Genomic DNA, 15,051 nt, shown 5'->3' on the forward strand with positions numbered 1-15,051 from the left:
TTCTGGTTCAACTCATCTGACGAGTACTGTAGATTCTGAAACTTATATTGTTTTCTATTTCTTCTTTCTAGAATGTTTATGAACACATAAAACTATAATGACGCTATTCGAAGGAAAGTGAAAGTTGAAAAAAAAACGAAAAGCTTAACATGAGTCATTGTTTCAGATGACGTTACTAATTAGATACAATAGCCAATAAAATAACAGTTTTAACAAAAAGGGTCAAGAGTGTTTGGATCGATTTGTCGAAATGTTCGGAAAAGAGATTTGAGATAAGTGTATTTCCCGAGATCTCGGAGAATCAGAGAAATCGAGGGAAACCGAAGCAACACAGTCGTAGAAAAAGGAAAATGAGAAAGAAGAAGTACGGATTACGAGTGACGCGATGACACAACGCATCATCGCCGCGCGGACATCTTCTGAGACCAGTTTGATGAAGAAAAAGAAGGACGGTTCGATGGATACGTAAGAGGAGGATGGGCTTGTTCGGAAAATGATAAGATAGAAAAGTCATTACGAAATGAAACATTTAATGAAGCAGATACATAACATTATATCTATAACAAGCATATAAAATGGACATCTGGATTTCATACCTGGATTTCGTTTTGAATTTCAGGTTCTTGCTGGATCCGTGATGTTTGATCATGTGGAGCGTCATTCCCACCTTCTGAATGATTCCAATAGAGCAGGTCACTAGATGAAGTATTGATCCTAAAAAAATTAGACACTGAAATTTCGGCTCTGATTGGTTATTATGGATTTCTTGGATTTAATTTTTTTCAAGTTCTTTGAAATCCCAATTTTTTTAAATTCAAAACTTTTCAAATCCAAAAATTGCTTCGGAATCCAAACAACCAAATATAGCCGAAATTTTGCTTTTTTTTTCTCCAGGAAAATATGATTCATAAATTCTAATAGTAAACTCTAATAGAAGGTCATCCAAACCGTTAACTTTGAGCTCATATATCTCGGGTCCTGTGAGAGATATCAGAAAGTTTTTACCTGGAAATTTTTTTTGATAATATGATAACCCTTTTTTCAGTTGACCGTCTCTTGATATCTTTCACAGGGACGAAAATAGAGTGCCATCCAATGAAATGAAAACGTAGTTCATTTTGACTATTTTCAGGGGTCTAGAGCCTTTTTTGGCCCGTTTTTGTAATGAAAACCTTGTAAAAGAGTGTCTTTCAGAAAACGAAAAATAGCTGATAAACCAGTAAGTTTTAAAAAATTCTGTAAATTCAAGATTTTCAATCTAAATCTGTTTTGCACCCTCCAAAGTTTTCAAAGTGATCGGAAACTTAACAGCCGAAAAAACTCCGGAAAGTAATCAAGATATTCGAAAATCAATTGCACACCAAAAACATTTCAAAAACTTCCAGCTCCTAACCCATGTTTTCGTTTTCTCAGAAATTCCCACGCTGGATGATTGGCCAGTGTTCAAAAGTGAAGCAAAGAAACAAGAAGCGATCACAAAACATCCACACGATATCTAGTTTATTGGTAATGGATATGTCCCTAGTTTCTAAATAAAGAGTCCAAGAAAAACTAAACATATATGTCTGTCTTCAGAAGAAAATAAATAGGTTGGCATCTATAATTCAACAGATGTGTTTTGCTTTTTCATCCCTGTAGAAAAGTTTGCTCAGCGAAAAGTGCAACTCCAGATGTTTCATCGGAATACATCGATTCTTTTCGCAGATTCTCACCAATGCTAAAAGAATTTTGTTCTTTGGAAATCGTCTAGAATTGCATGAAATTTTCTGGAAAACACTTGAGCCGGGAAATTGTACGTTCCATTGGATTAGAGAGGAACAAAAGAAGGCGGCTCTTGTGAGGGAGTATTCTAGACAAAACAAGAAATTGACTGTTGGCCTCGGGGCAAAAAACTTGTCAATTTGTTTCCCACCAACCGCCGTGGGTTCTCACACTTATCAAGAATTCGTCAGGCGGGGATGTGTCTTCTGAAACTTCTGCTTCTGCTTCTTATTTCTCTTATTGCTCATTCCTCCTACTTTTCTCTTCATTATTCACTTTTTTTGATATATACTGAAATTTAATACTACCGAAAAGCGACTCCTTCATAATCGTATGTTCTCACTTTCAAGAGTGCCTGCACATTTTGGATTTCCTCGATAAAGCATGGCACATTATTTTTTTTTCCTGAAGAAAATAGTTGTTGTTTATGGTGACTTTGACGGCAATTATTTCTTTTGACCGGGGAGAATGTAGTCGGTTTACAATCAACCCAACGTCATCTTGTTCGAGAATTTCTTTCTGAAAGAGTTATATGGATTAGGAATTATGTTGAGTTGATTACGTTGGCAAGACACATAAGCCAATACTTGTCAGTTGATATACATTTTGAGTTACTAGGATACCAAGCCGATCATTTTCAAGCTGAGTTTCATTTAATTAAAGTTTCTCCATTCATGGAGAATCCCGGGCTAATCCGGACACTGAAATCAATTTTTTACATCAAGTTTCGACATTTAATGTTAGAAATTTTCTTGAGAATAGTTGGAAAATATATTCTTAAAATACTCAAAATCTTTCAAATTTTCTAGAAAATTTTGTTTTGCTCCATGAAACATGGGGCGTGCAAAATGATAAAACCATAATGCCTGTAATAGAAAGGCCCCACACTTGAGCTCGCACAGCTCAATTACTGTGTAAAATATCAAAAATGTGTCAATCGACATTACACTTCTGACATTATGATAAACGATTCATCAATTGACAAGGTTTTGATATCTTTGACAGGAACCGAGATAAATCGGCTCAACTTTCAAAGCTAAGGGCCCTTGTATTACAGGTTTTATGTTAATTCAGCTATGCTGAAAGCATTTCTAGATTTTCAAAAAAGTACCGTAAAACCTATATTAGAAGGGCCGGCCATATTATTGTTCCAAGGTCCCTCCGGAGGGCCCTTCTATTACAGGGACCCTCCAATTAAAGGGTCCCTTATATCTTTCCGGACATTTTTTTCCAATATTTTTCATCTAAAACTTCGGTGAATTCTCGTTCGAGATTCATAAAAATCTATAAAAATAGGTTTTTGTGCAAAAAGGAGGGGTTTTCAAGTAATTTCTGTGAAAATGAATATTTTTGGGGGCTTTTTTATTTCTCTAAGCCCCTCTCGGTGGGCCCTTCTATTAATAGGGCCCTTCTAATACAGGTTTTACGGTATGTTCAATTTTACTCTTATTGAAAAGCTTAGTTTCCAATAAATCCCAGCTTCATTTGAAGCTTCAAAACACTCTAGCAAAATTTTATAGATTTTCAAACATGTCTATTTTAAATCCTCACTTTTATGTAAACTTTTCGTTCGAGAACTCTTCCACCTCCGCCCGATTCAATAAACTTGACTAGACTCCATTCACACGCTATGTTCAATTTAGTTTATACCTGCAGAGTTTGGGAATTCCCCACTCTATATTTTCTCTTTCCCTGGAAGCCATATCCTATGTTTGTTATTATGCTAATAAGGTCAAGAGATTTTTGTAATCCTCTGACGACACGTACGCTTTTTTTTGATCATAGAAACAAAAGGTTGAAGTCGTTTCATCTTCTCTTTAAGAGAGAAAACCGCTCTTCATAAAGAATTCCAACACACAAAGTGACCACTACAAATCATCTGGAGGCCCCCGTTTACTCTCGAAAAGTGGATTAAACATTTCTCAATGTATCTGAATCATTTTATACTCTCTCTTCCTCAGTTATCCTCGCCCTCGTTTTCCGCATCCGCCGGCTTTCATCGCTCCCTACTGTGGTCCATATTTCTATTTCTATTCTTCAGAAGTGCTCACTGACCTTCTTCTTCTTCCTCCTTCTTTCTTTTTTCCAGCATATTCTTAGTAAGCCATACAGTAAAATGCACTTTATGTTTTCTTGTTTTCCCCAAAGAATACTGCTTTTCAGCCATAAAATTAGAATTTTCGTCAAATTCTCCCCTCTGAATTATTCAGCAGAAGCGTTCCCTATTTTCTTTTCTTTTCAGCCATCTTGTTCCACCTGACTCACACGTTCTTCTTCATATTTCGTTGTAATATTTTTGCAGTTCTTCTAATTAAACACATATTTCTGTCTTGACGTATATTTTGAAACATGAGATTCGTTTGTAAGAGGATCACATCATCATAATACGAAGTAATGTCATAGATATTCCCCCAGACTCCATTTGGCTCAGCTGATGATCAAACGATCTGTTTTTTTCTTTTAGAGAAACAAAAAAGTACATTTTCTGAAACTGAAAGAATGGGAAAACTAAAAGAAGTAGAGAGAGAGTGGATAATCTTTGAGCAACAAAAGAGAGAATGAACAAAGTTTTTTCCACAATCTCTGGAGACTACGTCCAAATAATTGTTGTGGAGCATTCAGAGAGACGTAGTGCAAAGGTTCTTTGAAACTTTGTTGTGTAATTTCATCCAATCTAATTTTGAATATTAAAGTTTCGAGAGAGAGGGAAAAGGAGAAATTTAATTTGCTCTATTCAGTTTCATAACCTTCACTCTCTAACTTTCAGAATAATTTGCGTTGCAAAAAGCTGTAAACATTTTTTATTTTGCATAGAAGCATCACGAAATTCTCAGTTATAGAGCTATGTATTATCTATTTATCTTATAGTTAGCGTAGAAACTTTGGATCCATCCAGAAAGAATGATACATAATCAATAATCCTCATATAATCATTTTGAGCTCAATTATCTCGCTTCCTTCAAAATATATCAAAAAATTGTCAACAATTTTTTTTCGTGAAATTACCAGCATTTTTTAGTTGATCAATTTTTAATATTTTTAAAAAGAACCGAGAAAATTGAGCTCAAAGTTGACAATTTGGGAGGGCTTCTATTAGAGCATTTACGGCTATTTTGGTGAAAAAAACTTTCCGAAAAATCGATGCGAAAAAAGTTCGAATTACAATGGCAAGGCAAATAGACCGGGCCTTGCCGAGCCATTGATTTTTTTGTCAAACATCCTGACCAAGGCTCAGGAAATCTCGGCCGCTGCCAGCCGTGAATTAGACCGTGGGTAGTTTGCCGTGGAGCAAACAGTCCGTTCCTTTGGAAATACGCCCAGTGACCCAGAAACCACTAGTTTCGGCTTATTCAAAATGCTGTGGCCGGCCTTGATCCCGACTGTCATGAAATCTACAGTAGTCTGTTGTGATCTGCTATTCCTTGGTCTTTTACGCACGTACACCCAATTTTTTACGCTTCCTTGGTAACACTTCGCTTGAATACTCTGACCTAATCTGAACTTATCTCTAAAAACATTTCGAAACATTATCTAAAGCAAAAGAACACAAGATTTCTGTTGTTTCATTTTTTTTCCGTCAAGTTGTTTTCTCTCGTTTCCCAAACACTCGTAAACAATGGTCCTCTTCATCATCGCCGAGTTGCCAATTCGTCAGTTTTTGAAATGCGTGTGTGAACTTGGTCTCCTAATTATTTGTCGTCCCGTTTTTTGGTGTTCTCCGAAATTCGACACACAAAAAACCGTTTGTGGCTTCTTCTTCAAAATTATTTTTTCTGCTACATTTTTTCTGATCTAATCCCTATCTTCTAAAAACATGTGATTTGTGTTGTTAGGATTCGATGGATAAGATTTTTGTAGCCATCCTAACGTCCTCCGATTGTTGTATCCACACGTGCGCGCACTAAGCTCCTCCCCATTCTCAGCAGTTTCCGTTTTTCATAATCCTTCATTTCCTCCATTTCCAGCAGCTTAGAGCATTTATTTATCACATGATATCCTCAAAAAGTGTCATCATCAACATAATACGATTACCCTTATATTCTTTTGGCATTCGTTTCCGGGAATGCCTTCCGGATAAGTGTTCATTAGCACATTCCTATCATATTTACAGAGAAGTTTCCTTTAAGAAAAACTCTTTTTTTTAGATATATCTTGATAGATGCACTTTGAATGAATGTGACAAGTGTCTGACAAGACGCAGACAATCAAAATGACAGTTGGTCTCTTCTTAATAGATTACTAACCTGCGCCAGAGCTATCATACATTGTTTTTGCTATCCGAGTTACGTATCTTTCCAGAAGTCTCTTTCTAACTGAACACACCTGCATTCTTATTTTTTTTTATTGGTATTCACAAAAAGTGTCTGATTCGTCTTCCTTTATGTGTACCTCAACACAGATGTGATGATGTCTTTTGGGCTTTCTGTGCTTTGGTTTTTTCCCGAATAGACAGATTCTAATGCATTTTGGCTTTATTCTATTTTTGCCATGGTGACCTTTTGTTGAGTGAATGCTGAGCCTGAAGGAGATCTTTGTGAACGACAGCTTAGCAACATTTGGGAAACGTACATAAAAATTGAGGGACCAACTAGTAGTCACGCTGATGAGAGAATGAGAACCTTAACTTATTTTTAGATTGTTAGTCGTGACGGGAAAGTAGGAAAAATACTTTCCATAGTATCACCAACAATTTATCAGTTGACACTTGTTTGATATCTCTTACAGAAATTGAGATAATTGAGCTCAAAGAACAATTTTCTATTAGAATGCTTACCTTAACCGTTTGTTAGAGGTACCTAGTGCAAGCGCACTGTCCATCAAAATAGTGAAACTCTCGAAAATGTATTTGCTCAGACAGAATACATTAATGAATTATACAGAGATCCCCCCCCCCCCCCCCCCCAAAAAATAAATGAATGCAACAACTCTCCATTTGTGCCCGGAAATGTTTTCACTTCTCCACACCTAATTGACCTGATTATGTTTAGCTCAAGATCTCTTTTTTCCAGTATTATACGTTTTTCCATATTCTGACATCATCTTTCGGTCACTAGACGTTCAGCTTTATTTCTGGGGTCGTTTTGTATTCATGGAACGTTTTTTGAAACCAAACCAAAACCTAATTGTGAAAACGTACTCTTGTGGAAATGAATGTGTTCTATTCCGGAACACAGGTATTTCTTTCTTGTTTTTTCCTGTGTTAGAAGAAAATCAATTTTCACTACATTTTATTGGTGTTTCGTTTCGAGAAAAAAAGAGATCAAAACAAGAATGAACGGGCGAGTTAAAGTCTTCTTCCACACAAATTTTCAATTTTCATCTTCCCATTCCTTTTCAGACATAAACGTGTTTTTCCTCCATTTTTCATCGGACCAATTGGACCCCTTTTTAAAGAGGGACGTGTTTGAGTAATTGACTCAATTACTCATGTCCTCATGAAAAAAAGGGTCCAGTCGATTGAGTGGGAGGAGGCAACAGAATGAAAAAAGTTGATTCACTTTCTATAGCTTCCCCTTTTCTGAATACTACAATGTCATTGGCACATTTGTCTTTATAATTATTTTTCTCCGAGCGATTCATTGTTTTCTTCTATTCTTTCTATGTCATTTGCATATTTTTCTGTTCTTCTTCAGCCATTATTCTTCTCCTTCTTCTGATTCTGACTTTCTTATTACCCTAACATCCGTAACGTCATCATTGTTATTGTAACTCGTTTTTTTAAGATTTTGAAAATAGGAACAAGTTTGAGTTCAACTTCAATGACCATCCTAATTAAGATTCAAAGAGCACATTTCGAGAAGGCTCTAGGCTATTTTTTTTTCTTCTAAATACAAAGAAAATGATTAGAAATGCAGTATAAGTCAACAAAAACCATCCGAGAAGATGTTTTGTACTTTGAAACAAGTTCTTTGGAAGCGTTCTGAAAAAAGTAGCATTCAAAATTTGTTGTTGTCTTACTGTAATAGAAGAACATCTAACTTTTAACTTCGGGCCAATTTATGTCGATTCCCTGTGAAAGATATGAAAACGTTGTCAACTGATAAATGGTTTATAATAATATCACAAATATTCGATTAGTTGACAAATTTCTGATACAGGGTGGAGCAAAAGTTTGGCAACAAAGTTTGACATAAGCTGGTGCGCGGCAGCATAATTTTCAGGTCTTGATTTGATGTTTATAATACTCCTCGTCTCTTAATTGGTAGATATGCAAAATTTCATGTCTTTATCTCAATTTTTACGAAGATTGCATTACTTTCTGTACGCCATCTTTGATGTTTTTCCTGAACGTCTGGCACGCGCTTGACCACCGCGTTCATTGATAAGACACTATTCAGCTCAGAGGCAAAACTCAATCCTAAAAATTGTCAAGTATAGGAAAAATGTCCTTGGCTATCTAACAGTAATAGTATGTTGATTCTCTGGGCAGCCAATCTTTTGCAAACCATGCGTTTTGAAGGAATCACTTCAAATGGGGAAAAATCACTGTTTTTAGTGGAGCCAGGTCTGCAAGTGTACCAAGAATACTACTTTTAGTAAAAATCATACTGCCTGTATCATAATCTAACTTTTAATAGCAAATTTAGACATCCCAAAGATATATAGCGCCTGCTCAGACTGCAAAACATGTTTAGCAGGAGTACCAAGCCAATTTCTCCAATTTGATCCCCGAGAAAAAAGTGAATAGGACTTATTTTTAGAATTTCGTATTTCTTCTAATTACAGTCTCATTTTAGGACTTTAGTTTTTGGCTACAGCTAGAATATCCCTAATTCCAAATTTTGGTTTGACAAAACAGAAGCTTATAACTGAACAAAAAGTCCTTGTGTCCTTTTGACGTAACATGAAATTTTGCTAAAAGTCTGAAACCTTCCAACTGAAACTATTTTGCATAATTTGTCTCCTATTTTTTTGTGACTCGAGAAATGTGATTCTGCGGCGTATAAAAACAGGAAACCACACTCTCCAATTCTCATTCCAAGTGTTGTACATTCAGAGAAGCGTTTAATCCGAATAAGGACCCATTTGTTTTTTTCTTCTTACTTGTTCGCTAACTGACCGGATATCTCTTCGGATATCGTCACTTACATATATCCTCCCTCATTTTACATTTTTTCTATTTCCGGAAAAGAAGAAGAAGTTCATATCTCTTTTCCCCCCTTTTCCGCATGTCAGACGGATCACCTCCAAATTGAATTTCTAGTAGTCTCAGAGGAAAACAAAACACAAACCTTTAATGGATGTGTATTAAAAACAAAAAGTTCGGAACCTATATCGAAACAACAATTAGGTGTTGTACTTGGTCGAGACAAAAGGGATAAACTAGTGGAAGAGTAGACAACAAAGTTCTGTCTAGAAGGATGCCACGTGGCGGAAGTGTATACATCACTGCACAAAAAACCCATTGAGAAAAGAATAAGCGGTTTCTGGAAGAACCTCCACTTCTTGCTTTTTTTTGCAAACACATTCATACCAAATTTTTGTGCATAACAGATTTTGGAAAAAAAAGTTTTTGAACAGATAAAAAATCTTATGACGTGGCAAGGGAATTGGAGAACAATGTGGGACCTGCAATTGTGATTTCTGACGCATGCAACATGATGATCATAAAATTTTAATAGGCATTCGAACAGCGACAAAGTGTAGGAGAAAGAAGACATTTTAGGCTCTCAATTTTGTTCGCTCACATAAAACTGAACTTTTAGCTCCTTTGTGGAATTTTCAACTTCAATAAACCTTGTAATAAAATACCGTAAAACCTGTAATAGAAAGGCCCCCTTACTGACAAGTTTGAGCTAAATGATCTAAATTTCTACGCATGATATCAAAAATGGGTCAACTGACAAAACACTTCTGATATTATGATAAACAGTTTATCTGTTGAAACTATTCAAAATCTTTGACAGGATCCAAAAAATCGCCTCAAAGTCAAAGTTCGGGACCGTACAGGTCTGACGGTTTTTTTGAGGAATTTTCAATTCAATCAAGCCAACAACCTCAAACTAACCTTGAAATGAAATAACTAAATTCGAAGCACACCTTTGGATCTTTCCAGAAAAACTTCCAATCATATGTTTTTCTGGCGAATCACAACAATTTTTTATTCCTTCAATCACATTATCCCCCCAAATCCTTCACTTTAAGAAGAGTGCTGGTTTAGTTTTAGCCTACTCCATTTTATTGCTTTTTGTAAGCTTATCCCACTGAATCCTAGATTTTAGATTCTTCACAAAGCGTGGGGTTGTGTTCCACGAAATGATCCGTTGAAAATCTTTAGACCTTTTGGCCAGTTTGATCGCTCCAAAAATTATGATTTTTTTGACTTCGATAGGTGGAATTATGTGATGGCACACTGAATTGACGCAGAAATCGTTTTGTTTTTTTTTCAGCTTGTTTTGACTCGATTTCCAGCTTTGCAATTCTAATTTTCTAGTTGTTTATCTGAAGCTTTGATTGTTGGATGATCCTCTTCTTGGAATTAATTTTGGGACAGTTTTGACACTTCTCGCGTGTTTAGGATAGATGGGGAGATGGGAACGGGTTAATTTGACACCCGTCTGAAAATCCATGAATCATTTCAAATCGACTTCCGGGTTAAAGCTATAAACGGGGATATGACTTGAGGACCTAGAAACTGCAAGTGGCCCTTAAAAAGATAATTCCAGAGATCTCTGGTGAAACTTAATAGAAAGTACATGTTATGGACCAACCCGTCAGACAATTTTGACATGTTATTGTCTCGTCTTTCAATTTTTGCTGTCAGGGACCTTCTTTTTTTCATCTCTCAAAGTCCCCAAATGACGAAACAAAATAGGGCCTGTTCCAATTCCCAAAGTCACCAAAAAATCTCTTACTTTTTGCTTTTTTTCTTCCAAACCAATCCTCTAAAGGAATGCCGTCCGTGTCTCCTTTTCGTGTCTTTTCCGCCCCCCCCCCCCCCGTATGTCAGGCGCGGCTTTTCTTCTTCTTCTTCTTGTGCTTCTTCTTCCTATTTTCTGATTCTCTCCGTCTTACACACTATTTCTACCTTGTTTTCAGAAAAGAGTGTTTTATCAGCGGAGTACGCAGCGTGGCGGTCTTCTGCAGGGCTCCGCCCATTTTTCGACAACATGTCATCGGCGGCTCAACTACTGCTGGATTCGGCGGTGCGAGACGACGACGATCCACTTCTTTATCATCTGAATGCCAGTCTTCTTGAAGCGGCGAAAGATGGAGTCAACACTTCACTGAAGGATATTCTATCTGAAGTCCAGGCGCATAATTTATTCAACGACACTTTCTACGGACCCGGTGGAGCCATGGAGTCTACACCCGGAAGGTATGGATTTGAGTTTTTAGGAACCTGAGAATTTGAATAATAGCTTTTATAATAGATCAAAAAATTGATATTGTCGGGAATTGATTCCGAGATGAAGATGGGTTCCAAAAGTTTTCTTGTTGCACACACAGTCTAATAAATAGAGCGCCCCTCTAGCCTTCAACTCTGAGCCAATTTATATCGGTTCCTTCAAAAGATATATAAAAAGTGGTCAACTGACAAAAAATTTTTAATAATGCGAAGAACATTTAGTCAGTTGACTACTTTTTGATACATCCTACAGGAAAGGAGATATATGAGCTGAAAGTTGACGGTATGGGGTCGTTCAATTAGAGTGTTGACGGTGCTTTATACAGATTTCAACTGGAGCAAGGCATCTCTTTTATGCCTGAAAAAGTGAAACTTCCTTTTCTTTCAACCTAGACTCCGAAGTGTTCACAAACCAGTGTTCGTCTCTGATTTCTTCTCACTTCTCACCTAGAAAAATTGTTCTGTGTATTCTGAATGTTTTGACTTTTCTCCTCTAGAAAAAAAAATTTGTAATTACTCGGGTGAGAAAAAAAACAAGGAAAAAACTGAGCGGAAAGCCATATTCAGAAATCAAAGGAACTGATCAAAGACTTGTGAACTAATAGAACATGGAACTAAGGATTAGGGGTTCCATTAGCCTTGGTAGACTTAGGTTTAGATTTTTAGAGTTCCAGGAATCAGCTGCATGTGTTCAGCCCGTTTTCTTTTCTTTACATTTTAATTATTCTTGGGATCCTCTTTTTCGAAGAATGAAACGAGAAATGAAAAATAAGGAAAAGCTAAACAATTTTTGTTATTCTTCCATATTTCACATTACAACACATTTTGCTCGCCACCAGGGAAAAATAGAGAATCCGGAAGGACAAAAAAAAACATAAATCAAAATGGAAGAGCAAAACGAAACCATGCTTCGTGGTGCTGAGAAGGAGGGTTCAAAATTTTGTATATTTTCAGATCACTCATCCAAAACCTCTACTATTTCTACATGCCGTTTTGTGTTTTCGTCGGGCTCACTGGCAATACGATGGTTTGGATTTTGATCAGGTTGGGCTTTTATTTCGAATTAGAAAGGAAGTTTCATATTTATTGACACTGCGGAAGGAAGAAGGAGAAGAAGAAGCTCAGCCAGTTACCAGTTGGCACGCAACACAGAAATGTGTGGAAAATTTTAATTAGTTAGGACAGCAGAGAGAAGAAGAAGAAGTCCATTTCCGTTTTTCTCATTTCTTTTCAAGCGGAATGAGCATTATTTTCAGAAAATGAGGGTTAGAGAATATTCTTAGAAATTCCGAGAATCGTACCGGCTTTAATTTTAGACATAAGCTGGCATGTAACTTTTCGAACTTTTCAGAGAAAAACAAAATGCTAATGAGAATCTGGATTTGGTTATTTATAGAAAACGGGAGCCAGCAGGATCTTCTGAACATTCTCAGAATTACAATCAGTCAGAAAATTCTCACTGTTATTACCGTAAAACCTGTAATAAAAGGACCACCACACTGTCAAGTTTGAGCTAATTTTTCTTGGCTCCTATGCATGGTATCAAAAATGCATCAACTGATAAAATGTTTGTGATATTATGACAAACAATTTATCAGTTGACACCTTTTTCTGTATTTTTCATAGGAACCGAGATATATTGACTCAAAGTTAAAAGTTAGGGGGCTCTTCTAATACAGGTTTTACGGTATGATTTTAACCAGTGAGCTTCAGCAGTTACGTTCGGAACGGGATTCGGAACTCTGGAAATTCCGAAAAACAATTCCGGTTATTTTTAGTATTTTTTTGCATCTCCTAAATTTTGGAACTTGGAAGTATTCCGAAGATCCGAAAATACCGAAAAGGATAATCTGAACATCCCTATTGAGCATTTTAAACTTGACAATATTCAAAAAGTGCACATCCCAATTTTCCATATTTTTGAGTCACCTTCTCTCTCTCTCTCTCGACACTATGACGTTTAGTTTTGAACTTGGAAAATTGAGTTTCGCGCTGAACTAACTTTTTTATTTTTCTTTTAAAAGTAGTCAAAAATTCCTCCAAGATTTTAAGATGTAGGAGGATGAGAGAAGCAATGACGGGGGGAATCAAAAGATTCAGATGAATTATTCACAGAGCATCAACGACATCATGAATAAAAATTTTCAGAAGCAACCGAATGCTGAGCAAACTTCCGACGAACGTGTATCTGTTGTGTCTGGCGGCGATGTCATCAATCTTCCTACTCTCGTTACTTGTTTTCTGGATAGAAGAGGTCGCATATATCTACTTCTATGTACGTGCATGTTTGTCCGATTCTGAAAAAATAATCGACAAAAAACAATCTTCACTCTTTTCCAACCTACCCCCTTTTCCTTCACCCTGACTCTCTTTCTATAGACACATCTTTAGTCTCCTCCAATTTTACCAATTGAACCAAGAAGTAAACTTCTAATGTAAATACGGGTGGTATAAGGAATACATCAAACAAGTTAGTTTCTCCAGAAAAAGGAGCATTGAATGGGGAAGAGAGAAGAAAATCAAATCGGATTTCCTCTTGTGTCTTCTGAAAAAGAAGGCGAAAGCTCTGAAGGTTTTGAGAGATAGACAACACATCTTCCAACGACTAATTTTTGATTCTTTTGATTCTTTTGAACCAACTGAACAATAAAAACTTTCCGGGATTTCGAGAAGATTGTGATACTTGTGCACTTTCTAACATTTGCACTTAAAGCACGATGTATTTTTTTTTTTGATTTTCCATTTTGATCCTCCCTTTTGTACAGTCCATCTATACCATCTGGCATGTCCTACTACCCCTCTCTCAACTAATCAAAATATCATTTCAAATTCTATGCCAGGGAGTTCAATTTGACCCAATTTTCAGGATATATTCCAAGACTCACTTCTTCGGAATTCGTACTACAGCTGCATTTTCAACACGTTCTTGGCACACGTCTGTGATTTTGCATCGGTATGGCTGATTGTGTTGGTTGGACTCGAACGTCTACTACTTCTGTATCGGAAGACACGTGGATTGACTGTGGAGAAGTGAGTGTCAAAAGGATTTCAGTCCTTACAACCTCTTTCAAATTTAGAGCTCGAGCCCAAGTATTCATTCTTCTCGGATTCGCAATGGTCTTCAATGGATGGATCCTTTTTGTGGCTGACATGAGTCCAGAGGGACAGTGTGACATCAAGCTAGAATTCGTTGGAATGTACCAGACCATGACTATTGTGGAAACTATTGTATGTATGCTGGTACCATCGGTCTTGATCATTGCTTGCAACTGTCTAGTTGTCAGCAAATTGAACAGCCATATCAAGTTAGTTTTTTAAAGTTTATAAGATGGAATCCAACGTTCCCATTTTCCAGGAAGAACCCAGGATCCCCAGCGGTGTCATTCAATACTGCTGATATTGTGCTAACAACTCAGACTTCTGCTCCGAGCAACACACTGAAGAGCTATACGAGAATATCCAGCAGATTCTCGATTGATGTGGAGAAGACTCCGAAAAAGAAGAAGAAGGGAATACGGTATACTGATATTCAGTTGACCAGATCCCTTTTGGTCGTCACTTGGGCTTTCATTCTACTCAACATCCCTAACTATGGATACAGAATTGCCAGTATTTTGTTTGGAATTCCAGAAAATGTAGGAAATGTTCTCTATTATTTCTAAAGTAGCCAACAAAATCTTTTCAGTCGTCGATGATGACAGCAATTTCTCTGGGAGCTCATGTCTTCCTCTACACCCATCACGCATTTTTATTCTATCTCTACATCTTCTATTCGCCACAAATGAAGCGCCGTCTGAAACCCACGGCGATGAAGTTGCTCGAGTGTTATTGCTTCAAGCCACCCGGTGATTATCATGATCACACTTAACAAGAAATCTCATTCAAATCTATTCAAATCTCATTGATATTTTGAAACGTGTCCCCTGATCTATATTTATTTT

General features: G+C 36.8%; 3 protein-coding genes across 3 annotated transcripts; 2 read left to right on the forward strand and 1 right to left on the reverse strand.

Moving 5' to 3' along the window:
- Positions 1-4,260: 4,260 nt before the first annotated feature.
- Positions 4,261-4,323, forward strand: CBG27185 (the record flags this gene model as incomplete). Its single annotated transcript, XM_045237968.1, has 1 exon — positions 4,261-4,323. The coding sequence occupies one exon, from the start codon at positions 4,261-4,263 to the stop codon at positions 4,321-4,323; it is 63 nt and encodes a 20-aa protein (XP_045100207.1).
- A 3,262-nt stretch (positions 4,324-7,585) lies between these two features.
- CBG27186 lies at positions 7,586-7,636 on the reverse strand (the record flags this gene model as incomplete). The annotated part of the gene is made up of 1 exon (XM_045237969.1): positions 7,586-7,636. The coding sequence occupies one exon, from the start codon at positions 7,634-7,636 to the stop codon at positions 7,586-7,588; it is 51 nt and encodes a 16-aa protein (XP_045100208.1).
- A 3,235-nt stretch (positions 7,637-10,871) lies between these two features.
- On the forward strand, positions 10,872-14,978 carry CBG19222 (the record flags this gene model as incomplete). Its single annotated transcript, XM_045237970.1, has 7 exons — positions 10,872-11,080; positions 12,065-12,154; positions 13,259-13,385; positions 13,977-14,140; positions 14,188-14,415; positions 14,466-14,745; positions 14,796-14,978. 7 exons carry the CDS (start codon positions 10,872-10,874, stop codon positions 14,976-14,978), a joined length of 1,281 nt encoding a protein of 426 aa, XP_045096719.1.
- Between the last annotated feature and the right edge of the window lie 73 nt (positions 14,979-15,051).

The sequence above is a fragment of the Caenorhabditis briggsae genome, assembly GCF_000004555.2.
Source record: "Caenorhabditis briggsae complete genome, chrV, whole genome shotgun sequence".
Classification (NCBI taxonomy): Eukaryota; Metazoa; Nematoda; class Chromadorea; order Rhabditida; family Rhabditidae; genus Caenorhabditis; species Caenorhabditis briggsae.